Source organism: Ambystoma mexicanum, chromosome 1q, assembly GCF_040938575.1.
Source record: "Ambystoma mexicanum isolate Mex_15411 chromosome 1q, UKY_AmexF1_1, whole genome shotgun sequence".
Taxonomy (NCBI): Eukaryota; Metazoa; Chordata; class Amphibia; order Caudata; family Ambystomatidae; genus Ambystoma; species Ambystoma mexicanum.
Window position 1 is genome coordinate 1027457482 of NC_090922.1, and position 17948 is coordinate 1027475429.

Genomic DNA, 17948 nt, shown 5'->3' on the forward strand with positions numbered 1-17948 from the left:
CAGTCTTTCTTCGAAATCAAAAAATAAGGGGAATACCATCCCTTGTTCCTCTCCGCTACAGGCACCAGTTCTATGGCGCCTTTCTCCAGCAGGGCTTGAATTTCCTGTGCAAGGAGTGGATCCGGACTCTGCAAAGAGAGGTTCCCCGGTGGATTGTCGCGAGGCCTGTGCCGAAAGGGAAGACAGTAGCCGTGGGTTATGATCTCCAGAACCCACACATCTGAAGTAATGGCTTGCCACTCTACAAGATGCTGCGCCAGCCTCCCCCCAACCAGCGAACCATGGGACATGGCCTCATGACTGAGTGGGAGCGGCTGCGGGGTTACCTGAGGACAAAGAGGCAACTGCCCGAGCGGCCTTGGCACCACGGGTACCCTGTTGTCCACCTCTGGTACCCCTGCGTTGGCCTCTTTGACTGCCAGCTCCTCTCGCTTTACCGAAGGACGAGTAATAGCGAAAGGAACCACCCCTCCACTGCTGTCCCCTAGGACGCAAAGGCGGAGGTTGGCGAACTGCAGCGCCCAACGACTTCGCTGCAGCTTTTGAGGTCTGCAACCTCTCAAGGCTCTCGTCAGCCTTAGTGCCAAAAAGGTGTTCACCATCAAAGGGCATGTTGAGGAGCCGGGACTACACATCAGGAGCAAACCCCGACTTCCGCAACCACGCAAACCTGCGTATCACGATGCTCGCCGCCATGGACCTACTGACGCATTCAGCCAAGTCCAAACCCGACTGAACGGACTCACACATGGCATCCTTACCATCCTGGACCATAGCAAGGAAACCATCCCGTTTGTCCCCTTCGGGAAAATGTTCAGCCGCTAACGCAACACAGTTCCACAGAGTGTGTGTGAAACGAGACAAGGCACAAATGGAGTTGGCCGCCTGAAGCGCCATACCACCAGAAGAAAACACTTTCTTCGCCCAGCCATCAAAACGTTTGTCGTCCCTATCAGGAGGGATGGTAGGGTACGACGCCTGCTTCGCCGGGGCCGTGGCCGGCTGCACCACCAAACTCTCCGGAGTGGGGTGTCTGGTCAAGTAGCAGGGGGCGCCACTGGCTGGACGGTATTTTCGCGACAAGGATCTGCCCACCGCCGGGAGACTCTCCGGAGCAGTCCAAGCCGCCGCCACCCTTCTCTGTAAAGCCATATGGAACGGCAGTACTGGGTCAGTTGGGGGACCAACATCAAGGATGTCCGTTAGATCATCCTGCACAAACTCCCCTGGGGGAGCAGACCATCCCAAGTACTCAGAAACCCTAGCCATAAGGCGCCGGTACGAGGAATCGGCATGAGAGCCAGGCTCAGGCCTACAAAACTCCACCTCCGGAGAGGTGTCCAGTCCACTGGCATCTTGCAGTGACTGCCTCAAATCGTCAAACTGACTATGGCCCGAGACAATTTGATCTGGAACCTGACTAGGAACCAGGCCATCAGAATCCTCATCCGTCTCTGAAATATATTCCAGGTGGCGAAAATAAGGCACCCGAGAGTGCTTGCTCTTAACCAAAGCCTTCCTAGCGGGTTCACCCGTGCCACGGGGTACCTCCGACACGAAAGGCGTCGATGGCGTCGAGCGAATCGGCTGCGGCGTCGAGAGAACAGGCATCGGCGCCGAGAGGATCGGCGTCGACATCAGATGCAGCGCCGCCAGCATCGGCGGCGTCGACACAGCCCTCGAAGCCGGAGCCCCAAGCGTGTCCTTCGACGACCTGAGCGTCGACAGCTTCGACGTCTTCCTCGGAGCCGGAGCCTCGAGAAAGCCTGTCGACGCCCTCGACGCCTCAGACGTCGATGTCTTCCTCGAAGACCTCACAGGTGCACACGGTCTCGAACGCGTCGAGGACCGGGACCTGGAACGGGTACGTCGAGAACGAGTCTCCTTGTCCGAATGGGACCTCTCCCGTGACTCGTGCCGACCACTCTTGCGAGCGGTGTCTCTCGACCTCTCACGACCGACCCCACTCGGGGGCGCGGACGGCTTAGTACCCTGCGACTCAAGAATCGCCAGCATTTTCTTCCCGAAGGAAGCCCATTCCTCCGGCGTCGCACGGCTGGTGGGGTAAGCGACGTGCCGGGCAGAGTCCTCCGAAGAGGACCTGAAAGACGACCGGTGTCGGCGCTTCCGAGAATGCCTCGAAGAGGCTGAGGAGTGGCGAGACCGACTCCTAGAAGGAGACCCACGAGACTTCCGACGATGATGCGGAGAGTCACCCCTCGAATCATCCGTCGAAAGCCCCGCAGACTTCGACTTCCGGGGCTTGGACACCCGACCTACCGACAACTTCTTCTTACGTTCGCGTAAGGCTTTGGACGTGAGCGACTGGCAGTCGATGCAGTCATCCGTGTCGTGGGCCTCCCCGAGGCACCAGAGGCAGGCGTTGTGCGAGTCCGTCACCGACATCCTGGACCCACACTCCCCACACTTCTTGAAGCCCGGACGCGGGGTCGAAGACGAAGTAGAAGACATCTTCACACGAAGGATTTTCACAAAAACGAACAGGTTCAAAGAACCGAGAAGAACAGAACTCCAAAGAGTCGAGGCGTTAACCGAGATTCACGAAGCAACACGTTCGTGGAAAAAACGGAACTGAGGCTACGGGCGTCGTGCGTCCTACTTATCACATCGGACGACGTCGGACGTCGGAGGAGGTCCTCGACGACGGCGCATCGACGTCATCGACGCAGGACGCAGACGCCGAAAAAAGTTTCCGAAGCAGCACAGCTGTGGTGATTACATGTCATAGATATGGAATACGTCGGAGGACCCAATCCCCTCGAAACATTATTTGGTATTTCTATTCTTTCTTATTTAGAGTCAGTGCTGAAAGTGTTAGACTTGTGTCACTCCTTTTCTTCTTGTTCTTTTTTTTAAGGGGCTTTAACAAGAAAGCCAGCCACTCCAAAACTAAAGAGCCACATGGTGCTGGCCACAGCCCATGAGCTTGCATTACAAAAAAAAAAATACTCTTTTTTTTCTTTTTTTTTTCTAGAGGTCGCAAGGGTAACCACAGAGGTCGCAAGGGAGACCTCAGAGGTTGCAGTTGCGACCTCGGGCGACCCCTAAATTACATCCCTGCAGGTCTCCTCCTCAATTAAACCTCACAGAGTAAGGCTGTCCTTGTAGGCAGGATGACACATTGTGGCTCAGCTTCTAACACTCTAAGCAGTTCCACAACGTAGATTGAGGCCCGCCTGCCCTTCCACATTAAAGTCTCTTTCTTGACTTTCCAAAACTGCATTCCAACGTAAAGTTCACAAAAGTCCCCCTCTGCCGGGCTCAGATTTTACAGCACACAGATCACATAGGCCCCCCTCTGTTGGGCTCAGACCTCTCACGTCACAGTTCAACACAAACTTGCTGGGACTCCCTTCCCCAAGCTTATTGTTCTTCAGGTCTCTCTCTGCCAGACTCAGACCCCTTTCGGATGTCGAAGACTTTCAAATGTGCGTGGTTCTCACAGACCACCCCAGGACCACATCGACTCAAAGTTCACATTCACTTTCACTTAATTCAATTGCGCTTTAGCGTCACACAATGTACCTTTCACAGAGACTGAGCTACTTCCTTTCGCCGGACCACTCTGTTACTTATTATCGCTGATCTCACAGCTGCCTTTTACTTCAAAGTTCATTCACAGGTCAGCCTTTCGTCGGTCTCATCCACATGCGTGCAGCCTTCACTTGTGATATAATGTTGCTAGTTCATTCGCTTTAACACACACCGGTCTTTCACGTCGCTTGCTAACTCATTGGCTGTGTGCGCTCTTCTTGTTTTGCTATTTCAATTCCCCGAGTCAAGGTTAGTACCACAGGCTTGACCTCGCCTCCCCAACTCTGCTCTTCACCCGGAGGGTCGATGGCATCCTTGAAACACAATGCAATCTTCACTTGTGGGATCTGGCCTTCTCCGCACGTCTTTTGCGGTCTGAAGGCAACGACGTCCAGTAGGGAACCCTTGGGATTTTTGGACAGCTGCTCTCGTCCCTTAGTCCTAGAAGTTCTGCTCGTTCTCGTGTTCCACCTGGCTCAGAGTGTGTCTTTAGGTGTTGCCTTTTATTCGTGTGAGGAGAGTTAATTGGTATAAGGTGTATGCACTTAGTGTAAAGGGCCTGACTTTGCCTGACCCGATTAACAGGACATGTTCAGTACGATGTGAGAGAGTTAGTCTGGTTACTTTTAGTCACCCTCTTCCTCTGCCCAGTGTTTGTGTAAAAGGAAAGGGGGGCAGTTGGGATTTCAAAACAGCTGATGAAATAGGATGGGGTAGTTGAACAGAAAAGGGGAAAATACCGCATCTCACCATCGGTTATCTCACCCCCACTCCCCTAAGACCGCTCACCCAGGTGATCCTCCTGCACTGGTCCACTCCCAAAGTCTGGATCCAAAGGCGATGGCTGTGCTCTGGCCACCTGAGAGGGAGCTTCCCGGGGACTAGCGGGTGAGACACCCTCTCGTTTCTCACAGGGCACTAGCCCCTCTCTGGGGCAGGAACAGGCCTCTCACACTCTGCTGGGTAAGCATCTTGCCACCGCTCTGCCCGGCCCCGCTTGCTTCCACAGAGGGCTATGAAGGCCCCTTCACACTCAGGTCATAGGACCCCCCTCCTCCAGGTGCGCTCCATCAGCCTTGATGCAGAGTCAGGGAATGCTTGTCAATGTTCCTGCCTGATCCCTGGGTACTCACAGTATTTTTGAGGTAACACCAGTGACGTTTCCTGAGAATTACTCTGGTTGATTTTGTAAGGACATATTCAAACTGTAATCGTGTGGATGGCATTGACATGCCGTATTAATGAATGCTGCTTGTTATACCGTTATGGTGGATCTGCAATGAGGCTGTTAGTACGCTACTTTTGGGATGTGATATTCACACAAATATTGAGATATGGAACCCTACCGAGGAGGCCCCAAACAATGCACAATACACTTTTGTGAGGTTTCTATCAAGGATATTAAACTCTGGTAAAGAAACTATTTAAAACTATCAGAACATGTGACTTATAAGGAAAATAAGCACGTCTATGCATCCGGTTGTTGAAGAAGTCTAGTCCTCATGATTTTGAGTGCAGATGTTAGGGCTATTCATTTGAGCGGTTTGTTAAATTGTGAAACCAGATATCAGGCAGTACTTAAATTGTATTGAAATTGACATGCACAATATAAATCTGCAAAGGATGCTGGGGAAAGTTTAGAAAGGAACATTTGAACGAGGGCATGTACATCTTCCAAAGTATCCTGACTTAGCCCTTAAATAATCAAATACAAAAAGTTTAATATCTGAATGATTTTGTTGTTTTTATCTCACCTGCAGGTTTGGCTTTCTTTTTCCCACTTCCTGGGCCTTTTCGCTCTTTGCCTTTCGGTGTCTTGGCTGAACCTTTAGCACTTCGAGGTGATGTCGGGGCAGATTTCTTAATTTCTTCTTTGCTGCTAGACATTTCTTCAATTTATTTTCTAAAACATACATTTTACAAGGCGTTAAAATATTTATAATATTTGTCCTTTACATTATACCACAGAATTTATTTTTAAATTATTCCAATCTGCAAGACTTTGCTGGCCAGCTACGGTTGTTGTTATCTGGGTGCTCTGCCTGAGATCTAGATGAAAACAACGGATTACAGGTGCACTGGGTCTTCTACTTTTGCTTGAAGATAGCAAAAGTAGAAAAGTACTGTACTGCAGATGTATTTATTTTTATTTATTTTTGCATTTATCCAAGCGCACAAAGCCTGTGGGCATCTAGGCGCTAGTTACAGTGAGGATAGAAGACAAAAGTATGCATTGAAGTTAGATGAACAGGTGAGTTTTGAGTTTTTTACTGAACAGGAGGAAGGAGGGTGCAGCATGCAGGGGAAGGGGAGGTTGTTCCAAAGGGTGGTGGCGCAAACCGGAAAGCTAGATCCCCCTGCTCTTTTGTGGTTAAATATTGGTGTGATGGGGGGCGTGGCCAACATGCGAGCTCAGAAAACGTAAGTCCCGTGAGCTCCCCTTGCCGCCGACAACATCCTGATAATATTATCCTGTCTGGTGGGTCCTAGCGACCTGAGTTTTGAAGTACAACTGGGTAACTGTGTGAAGCAGCTCCGTGTCAAGTTTCGACTCGCAAATCCTCTGTCTTAAGACAAGAAGTAGTTTCGGCACGTAAGAAGCGAGAAGCGCCTCCAAGATGGCCGCCGCGACTCGTCTTTTCTAACGGACAGAACCCCTTGGCGCCTGCAGTGGTGGAAGATATCTGCGCCGTGACGCAGTGAAGCGGACGAACGACAACTGCTGCCTGTGCACGGCGGCTGTTGCGCGCAGTGCGGAGCCGACTCCCCGTGCCTGGCTGCTGGGGGGGAGGTGCGCTGTTGACACGGCCGGAGCCTCCCTGGATCCGGAGAGCGGTGACCTCCGGCGGCGTCCTGAGAGACCGGAGGAGCTGTGTGCCCGAGGAGTGGAGGTGAGGCCGGGGGGGTGCAGCCTCATCCTCGCCGGCAGGGAACCGGTGCTGCCTTTAGCACCGCGGGCGCTGGCGGTGGTGGCGGTGAAGTGCGGCGTCGGCCGCGATAACTGAGGACTACAGCCCTGGTGGCCAGGGGCCAGGGGCAGAGACTGGAGGAGAGAGAGGTCCTCCTGCCGAACTTCGACTATGGCGGCTGGTGCTTTCTCCCTTCCCTGCACGGGAGATCCTCGCCGGGATGCGGGTCCCGGCTGGGCGTCAGCACTGCTGCTGGAACACAGCGACGAATCCACCTGCTGACACTTGCGGGACCCACAGGCTTTGTGTATCTGCCCCCCCAAAACTGGCGCCATTGACTGTCTGAGTAATCCTATGTAACTCACCGTGGGAACAGAAGGTGCGGAGGAGCACACGCTGTGGGCCGCTGGCCCACGATTTGTATCCGGGATGGCAGCCGAAGCCTGGTGAAGATCCCATGGCATGCCCTACCCTCCTACCCGCGCTAGTACGTGGAGAACGGTTTGCGGAGGGAGACCGGCGACTACTCTGGAAGCAACCCAGAAGCATGACAAGTAAGTGGGCCCCCCCTCCCCACTTTAGGCCCTCCCACCTCCCTGAAGAATCAACCATTGGGGAACAATACCCAAAGTAAGGGGGTGATTTCTTCCTACGCAGGAGGAGGTGTGGGAAACATAGGGGCCTTACAGCACAGCAGTGGGGGCCGGGCCCGGCTGTAGACTGGTGATACGACGTGGGCCCTTCTCAGGGTCTCGTGAAGGTGTGGATAGCAGACCTATTACGGAGGACACTTATAGTCCCAGATGAACGGGGCTCTGTAGTACAAACCCCACCCGCTGGCTGCTCCCGGTGAAAGACAAGCCACAAACGCACCGCACAGCGGAGGAGAGGCCACGGGGAAGGGGTGACAGTGAGGACACCGACCCCAGCTGGGGGCCAGCGGTTGCACTGGGACTGCTCATGCGGTACTGATCCCTCCACCGCAATGCCAAACGCACATCGAGATGGGAAAAGACAGGAAAAAGAAAGCATCAACCTAAAGCAGCATGGACCAATTTGTAGTCGCTGCCACCCCGTCTCAGATAGGAGTGGTTGCACAACCGACCTCTCCGCCGGACGAAGTACCCCTCTCCTTATGAGACGTCATGGCTGCCATCGCTAGCTCCCGCTCTGCCATGGAAATCAAGATGGATAGCATTGCAGCGAATGTCTCCTTCCTGCGGCATGACTTACAGAAGCTAACGTCCAGAACTGGTGAAGCCGAGCACCGTATCTCAGAAGCAGAAGACAACATCAGTGGGATAAACAGACAGCTGTCCCAAGCCCTGTCCCGCTTGAAAACCCTGGAGACCAGAGTGGATGAAGGAGAGGGAAGGTCTCGTTGCAACAACGTCTGCATCCTGGGCATGCCAGAAGGCGAGGAGGGGCAGTGCCTGGAGTTGTTCCTCGAACAGTGGCCGACTGACATTTTTGAACCCCATTCTTTTTCGAAATTTTTCTCTGTAGAGAGGGCCCACAGAATGCCATCGGGCAAACCGACCCCAGGTGCTCCCCCTCGGACAATAATAGCTAGATTACTAAACTATCGCGACAGAGATGCTCTCCTGCAAATGTCACGCTCACATGGGTCAGTCACACATAATGGGTCGCGAATAGCCTTCTTCCCAGACTATACCCAGGAGGTGCAACGCGAAAGACAATCCTTTGAGCCACTTAAGAGGCAACTGGCGCAGATGAAAGTGAAATACGGCCTTCTCTTCCCAGCCCAACTCAAGATTTATCACAAGGGATCGACAGTTCATTTTACAGACCCACAGGAAGCCTGGAGATGGGCCGAGGCTCATATTGATGGGGATTGGTCCACAAGACCAGGAGTACAAAGAGGAAGACCCAGGCCTAGACCACAGCGGGCCTCCCCAAGGAGAAACCCGGAACGAAACGAACAAGAGGCTCCAGAACTTGCTGCAGAACCGGTTGGGCACTGAATAAAGTAACATCCTGCAGTGAAGAAACGGAATGCCCTACTAAACTAAATGAACGCACTGTTGCTACACCACCGGCTGTAGCATGAGAACCACCCCACCATGCAAAGCACTAACATTCGGCGCAAGCAAGAGGGCCCCCACTCCTGAGAAGGACCCTTTCTTGAAACTTGCTTACAAGCTAGTTTGAGTTACTATGGGGCGACAGATGCTTCAGTTGGGGGTGAAGTACGGGGAGAGGGGAGTTGGGTATGTGTTTTTATGTTTAAAGGATGGACAAACTCGATGGAACATCAAATGCTCAAGACAAAGAATGTGGAGCGAAATGGGCTGTTCTCTGCCGCAGTGCGCATGCACACAATGGTCAGTATCCATGGAACACCGTTGTCACTTTATCCACGAATGCTTAAATGAGCTCACAAATCACTAAAACCCGGACGTTGAAACTCCTCACTTGGAACGTAAATGGTCTAGGAAACAGTCTGAAAAGACGATTAGTGCGGCAACTTCTCAACAGACACAGCCCAGACATACCTTTCTTAACTGAAACCCACCTAGCCGGCACAACCAACACACTATTTAAACGATCCAACTACCGCACAGCAATACAGGCAGGATTCACGATGGGAGCCAGAGGGGTAATAATCCTAATACATAAAAGGATTCCTTTCACACTCACGAGCACGACTCAAGACACTGTTGGCAGGTACACGTATGTCACAGGCACGCTATGGAACAAAACGATCTCCCTACTGGCGACCTATGCATCACCCGCACTGCAAGCCCCGCTGATAGAAGACATAACACCACTGCTTACGATGGACACGGCAGACATCCTGATCCTGGGAGGAGATTTCAATGACGTAATGGATAATATTCAAGACCGCACACACCTGCGCAGTAGAGACCCGAACCGCCGGACTAACCTAGCTAGCTTTGTAGAAGCCTTTAGAATTAGAGACGTGTGGCGGGATCTCCACCCGGAAGGCAGGGAATACTCCTACTACTCTGGGGTGCATGCGTCCTTGACACGCCTGGACTATTTTTTTATACCAGCATCAATTATACACACAGTGACACAAGCAGAATACCTCCCAAGAGGTATCTCGGATCACTCCCCCCTGCTCATGTCCATTGCAACATACAAACCACTCCCACCTCCAGTATGGAGATTGAACAATTACCATCTGGGATCCCCACAACTGGTAGAACGACTACAGAACGCTAGCACAACATACTTCGAATTAAACAAAGGTACTGTGGACTCTCCCATCACTCTGTGGGAAGCTTATAAAACTGATTCGTGGGGAGATTATCTCCTGGACATCGGCACAAAAGAAAGCACACTTGCAATCGATAAGGGAAGCAGAATTGAGCGACAGATCAGCGGAGGAAACACACCTAACCCAGGACAACCCCAACACGAATAGAGCCCTGATCCTAGCTCAGAAAAAACTGCAGAACATTGCGCTGGACAATGCTAAAGAGGCACACGGAGCGATGGGAGCCAGAATTTACGAAACAGGGGATAAAGCTGGAAAGATGCTAGCGTGGCTCGAGCGGAGGGACGAGGTCCACAATCATGTAAGAGCGATCAGAACACAAAACGCTGAAACAAGGTCAACAGATGCAGACATCGCGGAGGAATTTGCTAAATATTACGAGAAATTATACAGCGCACCTCAGCTCGCCACTGAAACTTCTGTGTTGGAGGGGATCGTCCTCCCTTCTCTCACTGCAGAACAAACGGCCATGCTGGAAATGGAAATCACAGAAGACGAGATAGTGGCAGCTATGACGCACCTGCAATCTGGTAAGACACCTGGTCCGAACGGCTTCCCCATTGAAACTTGGAAGAAGATAGGCGGGACCGAAGTGGCCCCACATTTACTTAAGCTGTATCTGCATGCCCGAGACGTAGGCAGTTTACCAGCAGATCTAAGGAAGGCGACAATTGTTTTGCCCAAAGCAGACAAACCTCCGGACGATTGCGGCTCTTATCGGCCAATATCTCTGATCAACAGCGAAACAAAGATACTGGCGAAACTACCTGCTACAGGACTACAACAGGTCATAACATCCCTAATACACCCAGATCAATGTGGTTTCATGCCCGGTAGATCCACGAGGATGAACATACGCAGACTTCACGTGGCCATTGAGTGTGCCCAGACCCTGGATGCCCCTGTGGGTGTACATGCAGTGGACTTTGAGAAGGCCTTCGATCCGGTCCACTGGGAGGCGCTCTGGGCGATTATGCGTAAAATGGGGATTGGCGAACGTTTCCTAACCTGGGTCCAACTGCTGTATGAGGCACCGATAGCAGAAGTGAAGGTGAATGGCTGGACATTGCGATCCTAAGGGACGCGACAAGGCTGTCCACTATCGGCCCTCCTTTTCGCACTGGCCATGGAACCACTGGCCCAATGGCTGCGAGACACACGAACTTGGGATGGCATCCCTGGAAGAACAGAATGGGAAGACAGAGTCTCACTATACGCAGACGACCTACTGATATACTTCCAACATCCTAAAACAGCATGCCCAATAGTAACACAGCTACTGCAGGAATACGGAACATTCAGTGGCCTGAGGGTGAACCGATCCAAATCTACATTGTTCGCTTTGAATCGCCTAGGAAACGAGACCCCGGAGCCCTGCCCATACAAAGTCGCGCATGAACAGTTTCGATATCTGGGTGTCCAGATCACAAGAAATCTCGACGACTACACAATGAACAACCTACAACCCATCACAGAAAGGTTCACGAGGGATGTGCAACATTGGAAGTCCCTACATTTGACCCTTTTAGGGCGCGCCGCACTGTTCAAGATGCTAACACTTCCACGGTACTTGTATGCACTACAGGCTGCTCCACTGCACATACTGACCAGGACGTTCCAGGAGATAGATCGTGTGCTCAGGCAACTACTGTGGGGAGGCGGACACCCAAGAATAGCTCTTCAAACATTACAAAGGTCAATGTGGGAAGGAGGCATCGGTCTACCAAAATTGCAGACGTACTATTGGGCCAGCCAGATGGCGATAATAAACGATGCTCTACACGTCAACCCAACGCTACCACATGTGAGAACGTCCCGTCCCATGGAACTGTACGCAGGAACACGTAGAGCAACCCCTGGCGACATGGCCTCACACATACCACGCATCTGGGCAGAATCACATACCTTTATAGGCTGGGGGGGCAAAATCACTCCACTACAGCCATTGTTGAATAATAGGAACCTCTCTGAAGTGACTAAACTACCAAAATGGCCAGCGTGGAAGAGACACGGTATAGAAAAAGTACAGGACATTATAGAGGAGGAAGCCATAATACCGTTTGATGAACTAGTCTTGACCTTCGGCCTTCCAGAAACAGAGAGATACCACTATACACAACTCCGGCATGCTCTGCAGCAGTACCTTCCCGCCCTCTCTGACATGGCAGACTCTACCCCACTGGAGAGAAATATAGTGGTAGACCATATCCCAGCCAAAGTCACTACTGTCATGTATAGTGTCATCACCTCCTTTGCCACGCCAGAGCTGGAGCGACTAAAGTTGAGATGGGAGACTGAAGTAGGAGAAATTATGTCTGAGGACTGGGTCCAGATCCTAATGTACCCCAGGGAAGTCACCATATCAGCTAGACTATGCCTAGTACAACTGAAGATACTACACAGGATCTATTATCCGAGAGTAGCCCTGTACCAGTGGGGCAAAATAGCTGAACCCAACTGTCTACGATGCCGGGAGGAGGGTGGAACCTTCTTCCATATACTGTGGGAATGCCCGGTGATCTGTCAATACTGGCAGCAATGCTGCGATGTACTATCGAGGGTGCTGCACCAGACGATTCCCAGAGAGCCCAAACTCTTGATACTGGGAGGGCGTGGCTTGGACGGCCATGTAAGAGGTCGCACTCTGGAGGAGCTCCGCTGATCCTGTTTTGATCCTGATGGAGGGGTACGTCCACGGGGACCGGCCGACGTTGGAAATCGATGTCCAGGTGTGTGAATGCCACCACTACATCCTGTGAAAGTTTGGGACGTTCAGAAGGCTTAGAAACCGAAATAATTGTGATTGACTGGGACGAGCCCTGAGCAGGCGGACAAGACAAAATGGCGGCGACACGTTGCGAACACCGAGGATCATGAAGTCAGTGCCGCGATCACGAGTGCTGGACCTTTGCGTCCCTTTGCTCGGAGACTAAAACACATGAGCGCCGCCTAGGACGCACGGTGGCCCAGCGAGCGGGAGTGCCGAACGGATGTGGCTGTAACGACAGGACCGTGGGTCTGGTGGTCGGAGTGCTCCGGGCGTGTTGGATGCCCCATGGTGTGGTGGGTCAGGCTTTGGACGTTGGGTGGCGTATCTCCCCCTCGGTGACTGGCGGGACGGGCCCCCGCCCGACTCATACAACATTATGACCACGAGAGGTGTGAAACCCAAGGCCAAACAGCCCACGATGGAGGCTTACGCCAAGTCCCCCCCAGGGGCGGAAGGAGGCAAGATCAAAGAGACCCCCGTGACGACCGCGGAGTCACCTGGCACGATACAGGAGGTGCTGGCGGCGATTGCGGACTTAAAAGTGTCATGGGAGACCAAGCTGGGCCTCGCCATGAAAGAGCTACAGGAAGGCTTAAACCTCAAGATCGGTGCCGTCCAGGAGGAGGTGAATCTGCTTAGGCTGGATGTGAGGGCGGTCTCGGAACGCGCTGGGGCCATCGAGAAGGAGACGGCCATGAACACAGCAGATTGCGTTGCTCATAAAAAGGAGCTACACGCCCTTGTGCAACGGGTGGGCAACCTGGAGGACAGAGCGGAGCAGGCGGAGGGACGTGCCAGACGCAACAATATCCGTATCGTGGGCCTACCTGAAGGAACTGAAGGGCCAGACCCTACGGAATTTGTGGAATCCATGCTTTTGCAGGAGATTACCGGCGGGGTACTGACCCAGGGGTTTGCAGTTGAGAGAGCTCATAGGGCCCTAACCAGGAGGCCGCCTCCCGGGGCCCCCCCGCGGCCGGTGATCGCGAAAATTCTGAACTACCGTGATCGCGAAAAGATTCTTGAATTCTTTCGAAAAGGGGGAACGATTGACAGAGGATCGGCCAAGATTACGGCCTACCCTGACTACACGCTACAAGTACAGCGGAGTCGGATGCACTTCGGAGCGGTGAAAAGGAGACTTCGTGAAGCTGGCCATCGCTATATGCTACTCTACCCGGCCAAATTGAAAGTCTTCTACAGAAGCAGATCCCTGTTTTTCGAAACACCAACTGAGGCGATGGAATGGCTAGACGCGCTGGGCAGTCCTCAAGAATCAGGCATCCAGGCAGAGACTACGGAAGATAAGTATTTTATGGCTGGGCCGCCTGGGGCAACGGGGCCGAGACATTGGGACTTGAATATAGTCATTTGTACGATATGTGATGCGTATGATGTGGTACTGACTGGCTGGCCCGTGGGGCGTGCCCACCCGTGGTCACCTGATTGGGAGCTCCAAGAGGCTTCCTTTGTCCCCAATAGTAATATATCTAGTTAGCTAGGTCGCTGTTAGATCGGCGACGCCCCGCGGGGTCCTATTCCTTGTAAACGGGATAAGACCAGACGCGGGTGGGCCTGAGATCCAGGGATGGAGCTGGGCTTTTGTTGGGATGGGAGGGGTTGTTTGCTGTGGTGTGTAGTTGGGAAACAGGGAGGGGGGATGGGGATCAAGGGCGGAAGAGCCGGCGGAGTGTTAGACCAAGGGGGTATTGTGGGGAGGGCGGGGCTGAATACAGACCAAACCGATGGCATCGGATAGTCTTCGTATAGTTACCTGGAATGTCCGAGGCCTCAATAGTTACCTCAAGCGAAACAAAGTCATGCTATACCTGAAGAGGATGCGGATAGACATAGCCCTGCTACAAGAGACCCACCTCACCAGGGAGAAATTGGAGGTGGTTACGAGGAAGTGGAAGGGCAAGGTAGTGGGTGCCACGTACTCGGCGTATGCTAGAGGGGTCATCACCTGGGTGGCGCCGCATGTACCGTTCCGGGTGCTCGACTCGATAGTGGACCCGGAGGGTAGAATGGTGGCGATAACAGGACTCCTGGAGAACAGGGAAGTACACATCCTCAACCTGTATGCCCCCAATCATGATACTGCAGCCTACTTTAGATCCCTCTATGGCAAACTTGGCCCCTTGGTAGGGGGCGCGATGGTGTGGGGCGGGGACTTCAATTGTGTCTTAGATCCCAAAATTGACCGGTCCGCAGACACCAAAGGGAAAATGTCGCCGGCGGCCAAGGCGCTCGGGACATTGCTAGGAGACTTGAGACTGGTGAATGTGTGGAGGAGACTCCACCCCACGGAGAGGCAGTATTCGCATTATGCGGCGCCATACGACTCATATACGAGATTGGATTATGTGTTTGGAACTTCCGAGATAGCGGGCGAAATAGTGGAGGCGGAATACAAAGCTCGAGTATTGTCGGACCATTCGCCCCTGGTGGTAGAGTGGCGACACCAACCCCCTAGGCCTCGGGTCCCCACATGGAGACTCCGGGCGGAAGCACTGCAGGATGAGGGCTTCCGAGAGGACCTGAGGGTTGCCATCGGGGAATATTTCGAGATAAACACGGGTAGTGTGCGTTCTACGGGAACTCTGTGGGAGGCCTTTAAGGTAGTGGTGCGCGGAGTGGCGATCTCTAAATCCAAGGGACTTCAAGGGGGTATCGAGAGGGAGCTTCAGGACACCGAAAGGGAACTGGAGAGCCTGGCTCGTCTTGAGAATGCCACTCAGGTAGACAAGACTAGGATGAGAGACCTTCAGGTGGCGTGCAGCGCTCTTTGGGACCGACTATGTAGACTGAACCATAGGAAATACACAGAGAGGCTGCACGCGGGGGGCGACAAGCCAGGCAGACTGTTGGCCTGGCTGTACAAGAGTGAGTCCCCCCGAGTGGTTATCCATGAGATCCGTGGTGAGGACGGTGGTCTTCGCTACACTCAGGATGGGGTGAACGAGGAATTCCTCAGGTTCTACAAACGTTTGTATGAGGACACTGGGGAGGACAGGAGCCAGGACATCCTGAACACACTGGAAGACATTGGTCTGCCCACCCTAGACGACCTGGAGCGGGAGGAACTGGACGTCCCTATCACTTCTGATGAGCTGGAGGTGGTGATCCGGGGCCTCCCCACGTGCAAGGCACCTGGGGCGGATGGCCTGCCTGGTGAGTTTTACAAGGTGTACGTGCGGGAGCTGCTGCAGCCTCTGCTGGCCTTGTTGAACGAGGCATACGAACAGGGAGAACTCCCGTTGTCCCTCCGTGAGGCCATGATTGTCCCATTACTGAAACCAGGCAAGCCGGCTGTTGAGTGTGGATCTTATAGACCTCTGTCCTTGCTAAACCAGGACAGCAAAATACTCACGGCAGTGCTGGCCAACAGGTTGAAGAAAGTGATTGGCAAGCTGATCCACCCGGATCAAACGGGATATGTCCCAGGCAGGAATATCAGTGATAACCATAGGAGGCTGCACCATGTAATCGACCATACTAAGGATGACACGGGCGAGATGGCGGTAGTGTCGCTGGATGCGGTCAAGGCCTTCGATTCAGTGAGATGGCCTTGGCTGAAAGCAGCCCTGCAGGGATACGGCGTGGGCGCTGGTTATATCAGATGGGTCCAGTTGTTATATAGCAGCCCGGTGGCTAGGGTCAAGACTGGGGCCACAGTCTCGGATGCCTGGCAGCTTAGCAGGGGGACCAGGCAGGGATGCCCTTGGTCACCCATGTTATATATACTTGCGCTGGAACCGCTGGCGATATGCCTGCGGCAACAATACGGTGAGGTGGGCATTAACACTGCCAGCGGCAGCCACTTAACATCTCTCTATGCGGACGATATGCTGTTGTACCTCCGCTACCCGGAGGAGAACCTGCAGTACGTACTGGAAGTACTGGATCATTACGCTGTCCTCTCGGGCATATCAGTGAACCCCGGGAAGTCTAGCCTGTTCCCTTTGGGCGGGTACAGGGACGTCCCGTTGGAGAGGCTGCCTGTGTTGCCAATACCATGGCGGACCGACACGTTTAGGTACCTGGGGGTAAATATTTACCACCGGACTGAGGCGGTGCACAAGCATAACACAGAGAAAGCCATAGAGGGGGTCAAGAACAGCATGACATTCTGGTCCAGATTGCCCCTGTCCATGATGGGGAGGGCGGCTTTGCTGAAAATGGTGGTCCTTCCCAGACTCCTGCACTTCTTCGTGAATGTCCCGTATTTGATCCCTAAAAGCCTATTTGTACGACTTCATAGTATGTGTAGGGGCTTCGTGTGGGGTAACTCCAGGAATAGGGTGGCCCTGTGGAAGCTTCAGAACCCGTACGAGAAGGGGGGTATAGGCTTGCCCAACTTCGAACTATATTATCTGGCGGGACAACTGTTGTATGTGGCCAGGTGGTTGTCTAATGAAGATTCGGCGGAATCTAGGTTGCTGCGTGATGATGCGGCCCCATATTTCCTGAGAGAGGTGGTGTGGCTACAAAGGAATAAACTGATGGGAAGAGGGTGGCTATTGAGGTTGGGATGGGAGGTCTGGCACAGAACATGGAAATTGATGGGGGAGTCAGAACCACTATCTTGGCAGGTCCCGCTGGTGGCCCTGTGCGAAAACGACACCCAACTGTTTCACTCTGTCCGCAGGCATTGGGAGCCGGTGGGCCTGGCCACGCTTGGGGACATATGGAGAGAGGGGGAGGCACTGGACTTTCAAAAGTTGCAGGATGAGACGGGGGTGCACAGAGGCCAGTACATCACCCATGCTAGGATAGTAAAACGTGTAAGAAAGAGATGGCCGGAGACGGAACTGGCAGATGATCCTGATGCCACCCTTGAAACTATGTATGATGTCTCAGAGGGTGGGCATGAAATATCACGAATATACGAACTCCTCAGAACGAAGGCTGGGAAAGAGTTGCCCCAACTGAGGCATGAATGGGAAGAGGAGATGGGTGAACTCATGACGGAGGGTCAGTGGAAGAGGGTCCTGGGATATCATAAAAAGGTGTCCAGAAATGCATGGCTCCAACAACTCCAGTTCTACATTACTCACAGGGCCTACCTGACTCCCCAGAGGATCGCACGGTTCGGAGGCTCGATTACTCAAAAATGCCCCAGGTGTGGGGAGGTGGAAGCTGGGTTGCTACATATGTTTTGGGCCTACCCGGAAGTGTATAGATTTTGGGAGGAGGTCAAGATGAAGCTCGCAAGTGGGGGAGTGGTGTTGGACGTGGGATCTGCCTGGTCATGTATGCTTGGGATCTTCCCCAGGCCCAGACACTTTAGGCACCTGAGCAAGCTGAGGGACCTGGCATATGTTCTGGCCAAACGCAGGATTGCCATGAACTGGAAATTGGCTAGCAGGCCGAGAGTGGAACTATGGTGGGCGGACATTATGAGGTGGGCGGAGGCTGAATCCGTGGTCTGGTTTGAAGCGGTCTG

At 53.2% G+C, this 17948-nt stretch overlaps 1 protein-coding gene across 1 annotated transcript in view; it reads right to left on the bottom strand.

Annotated features, from left to right (window-relative positions):
* DNAI3 (dynein axonemal intermediate chain 3) overlaps positions 1-17948 on the bottom strand; it is a 2012519-nt gene that overhangs the window by 1801007 nt on the left and 193564 nt on the right. Inside the window, exon 2 of the mRNA XM_069641699.1 lies at positions 5310-5458. Within this exon, the coding sequence (XP_069497800.1) occupies positions 5310-5442 (133 nt within the window). The 5' untranslated portion in view covers positions 5443-5458. The remainder of the gene's footprint in view (positions 1-5309; positions 5459-17948) is intronic.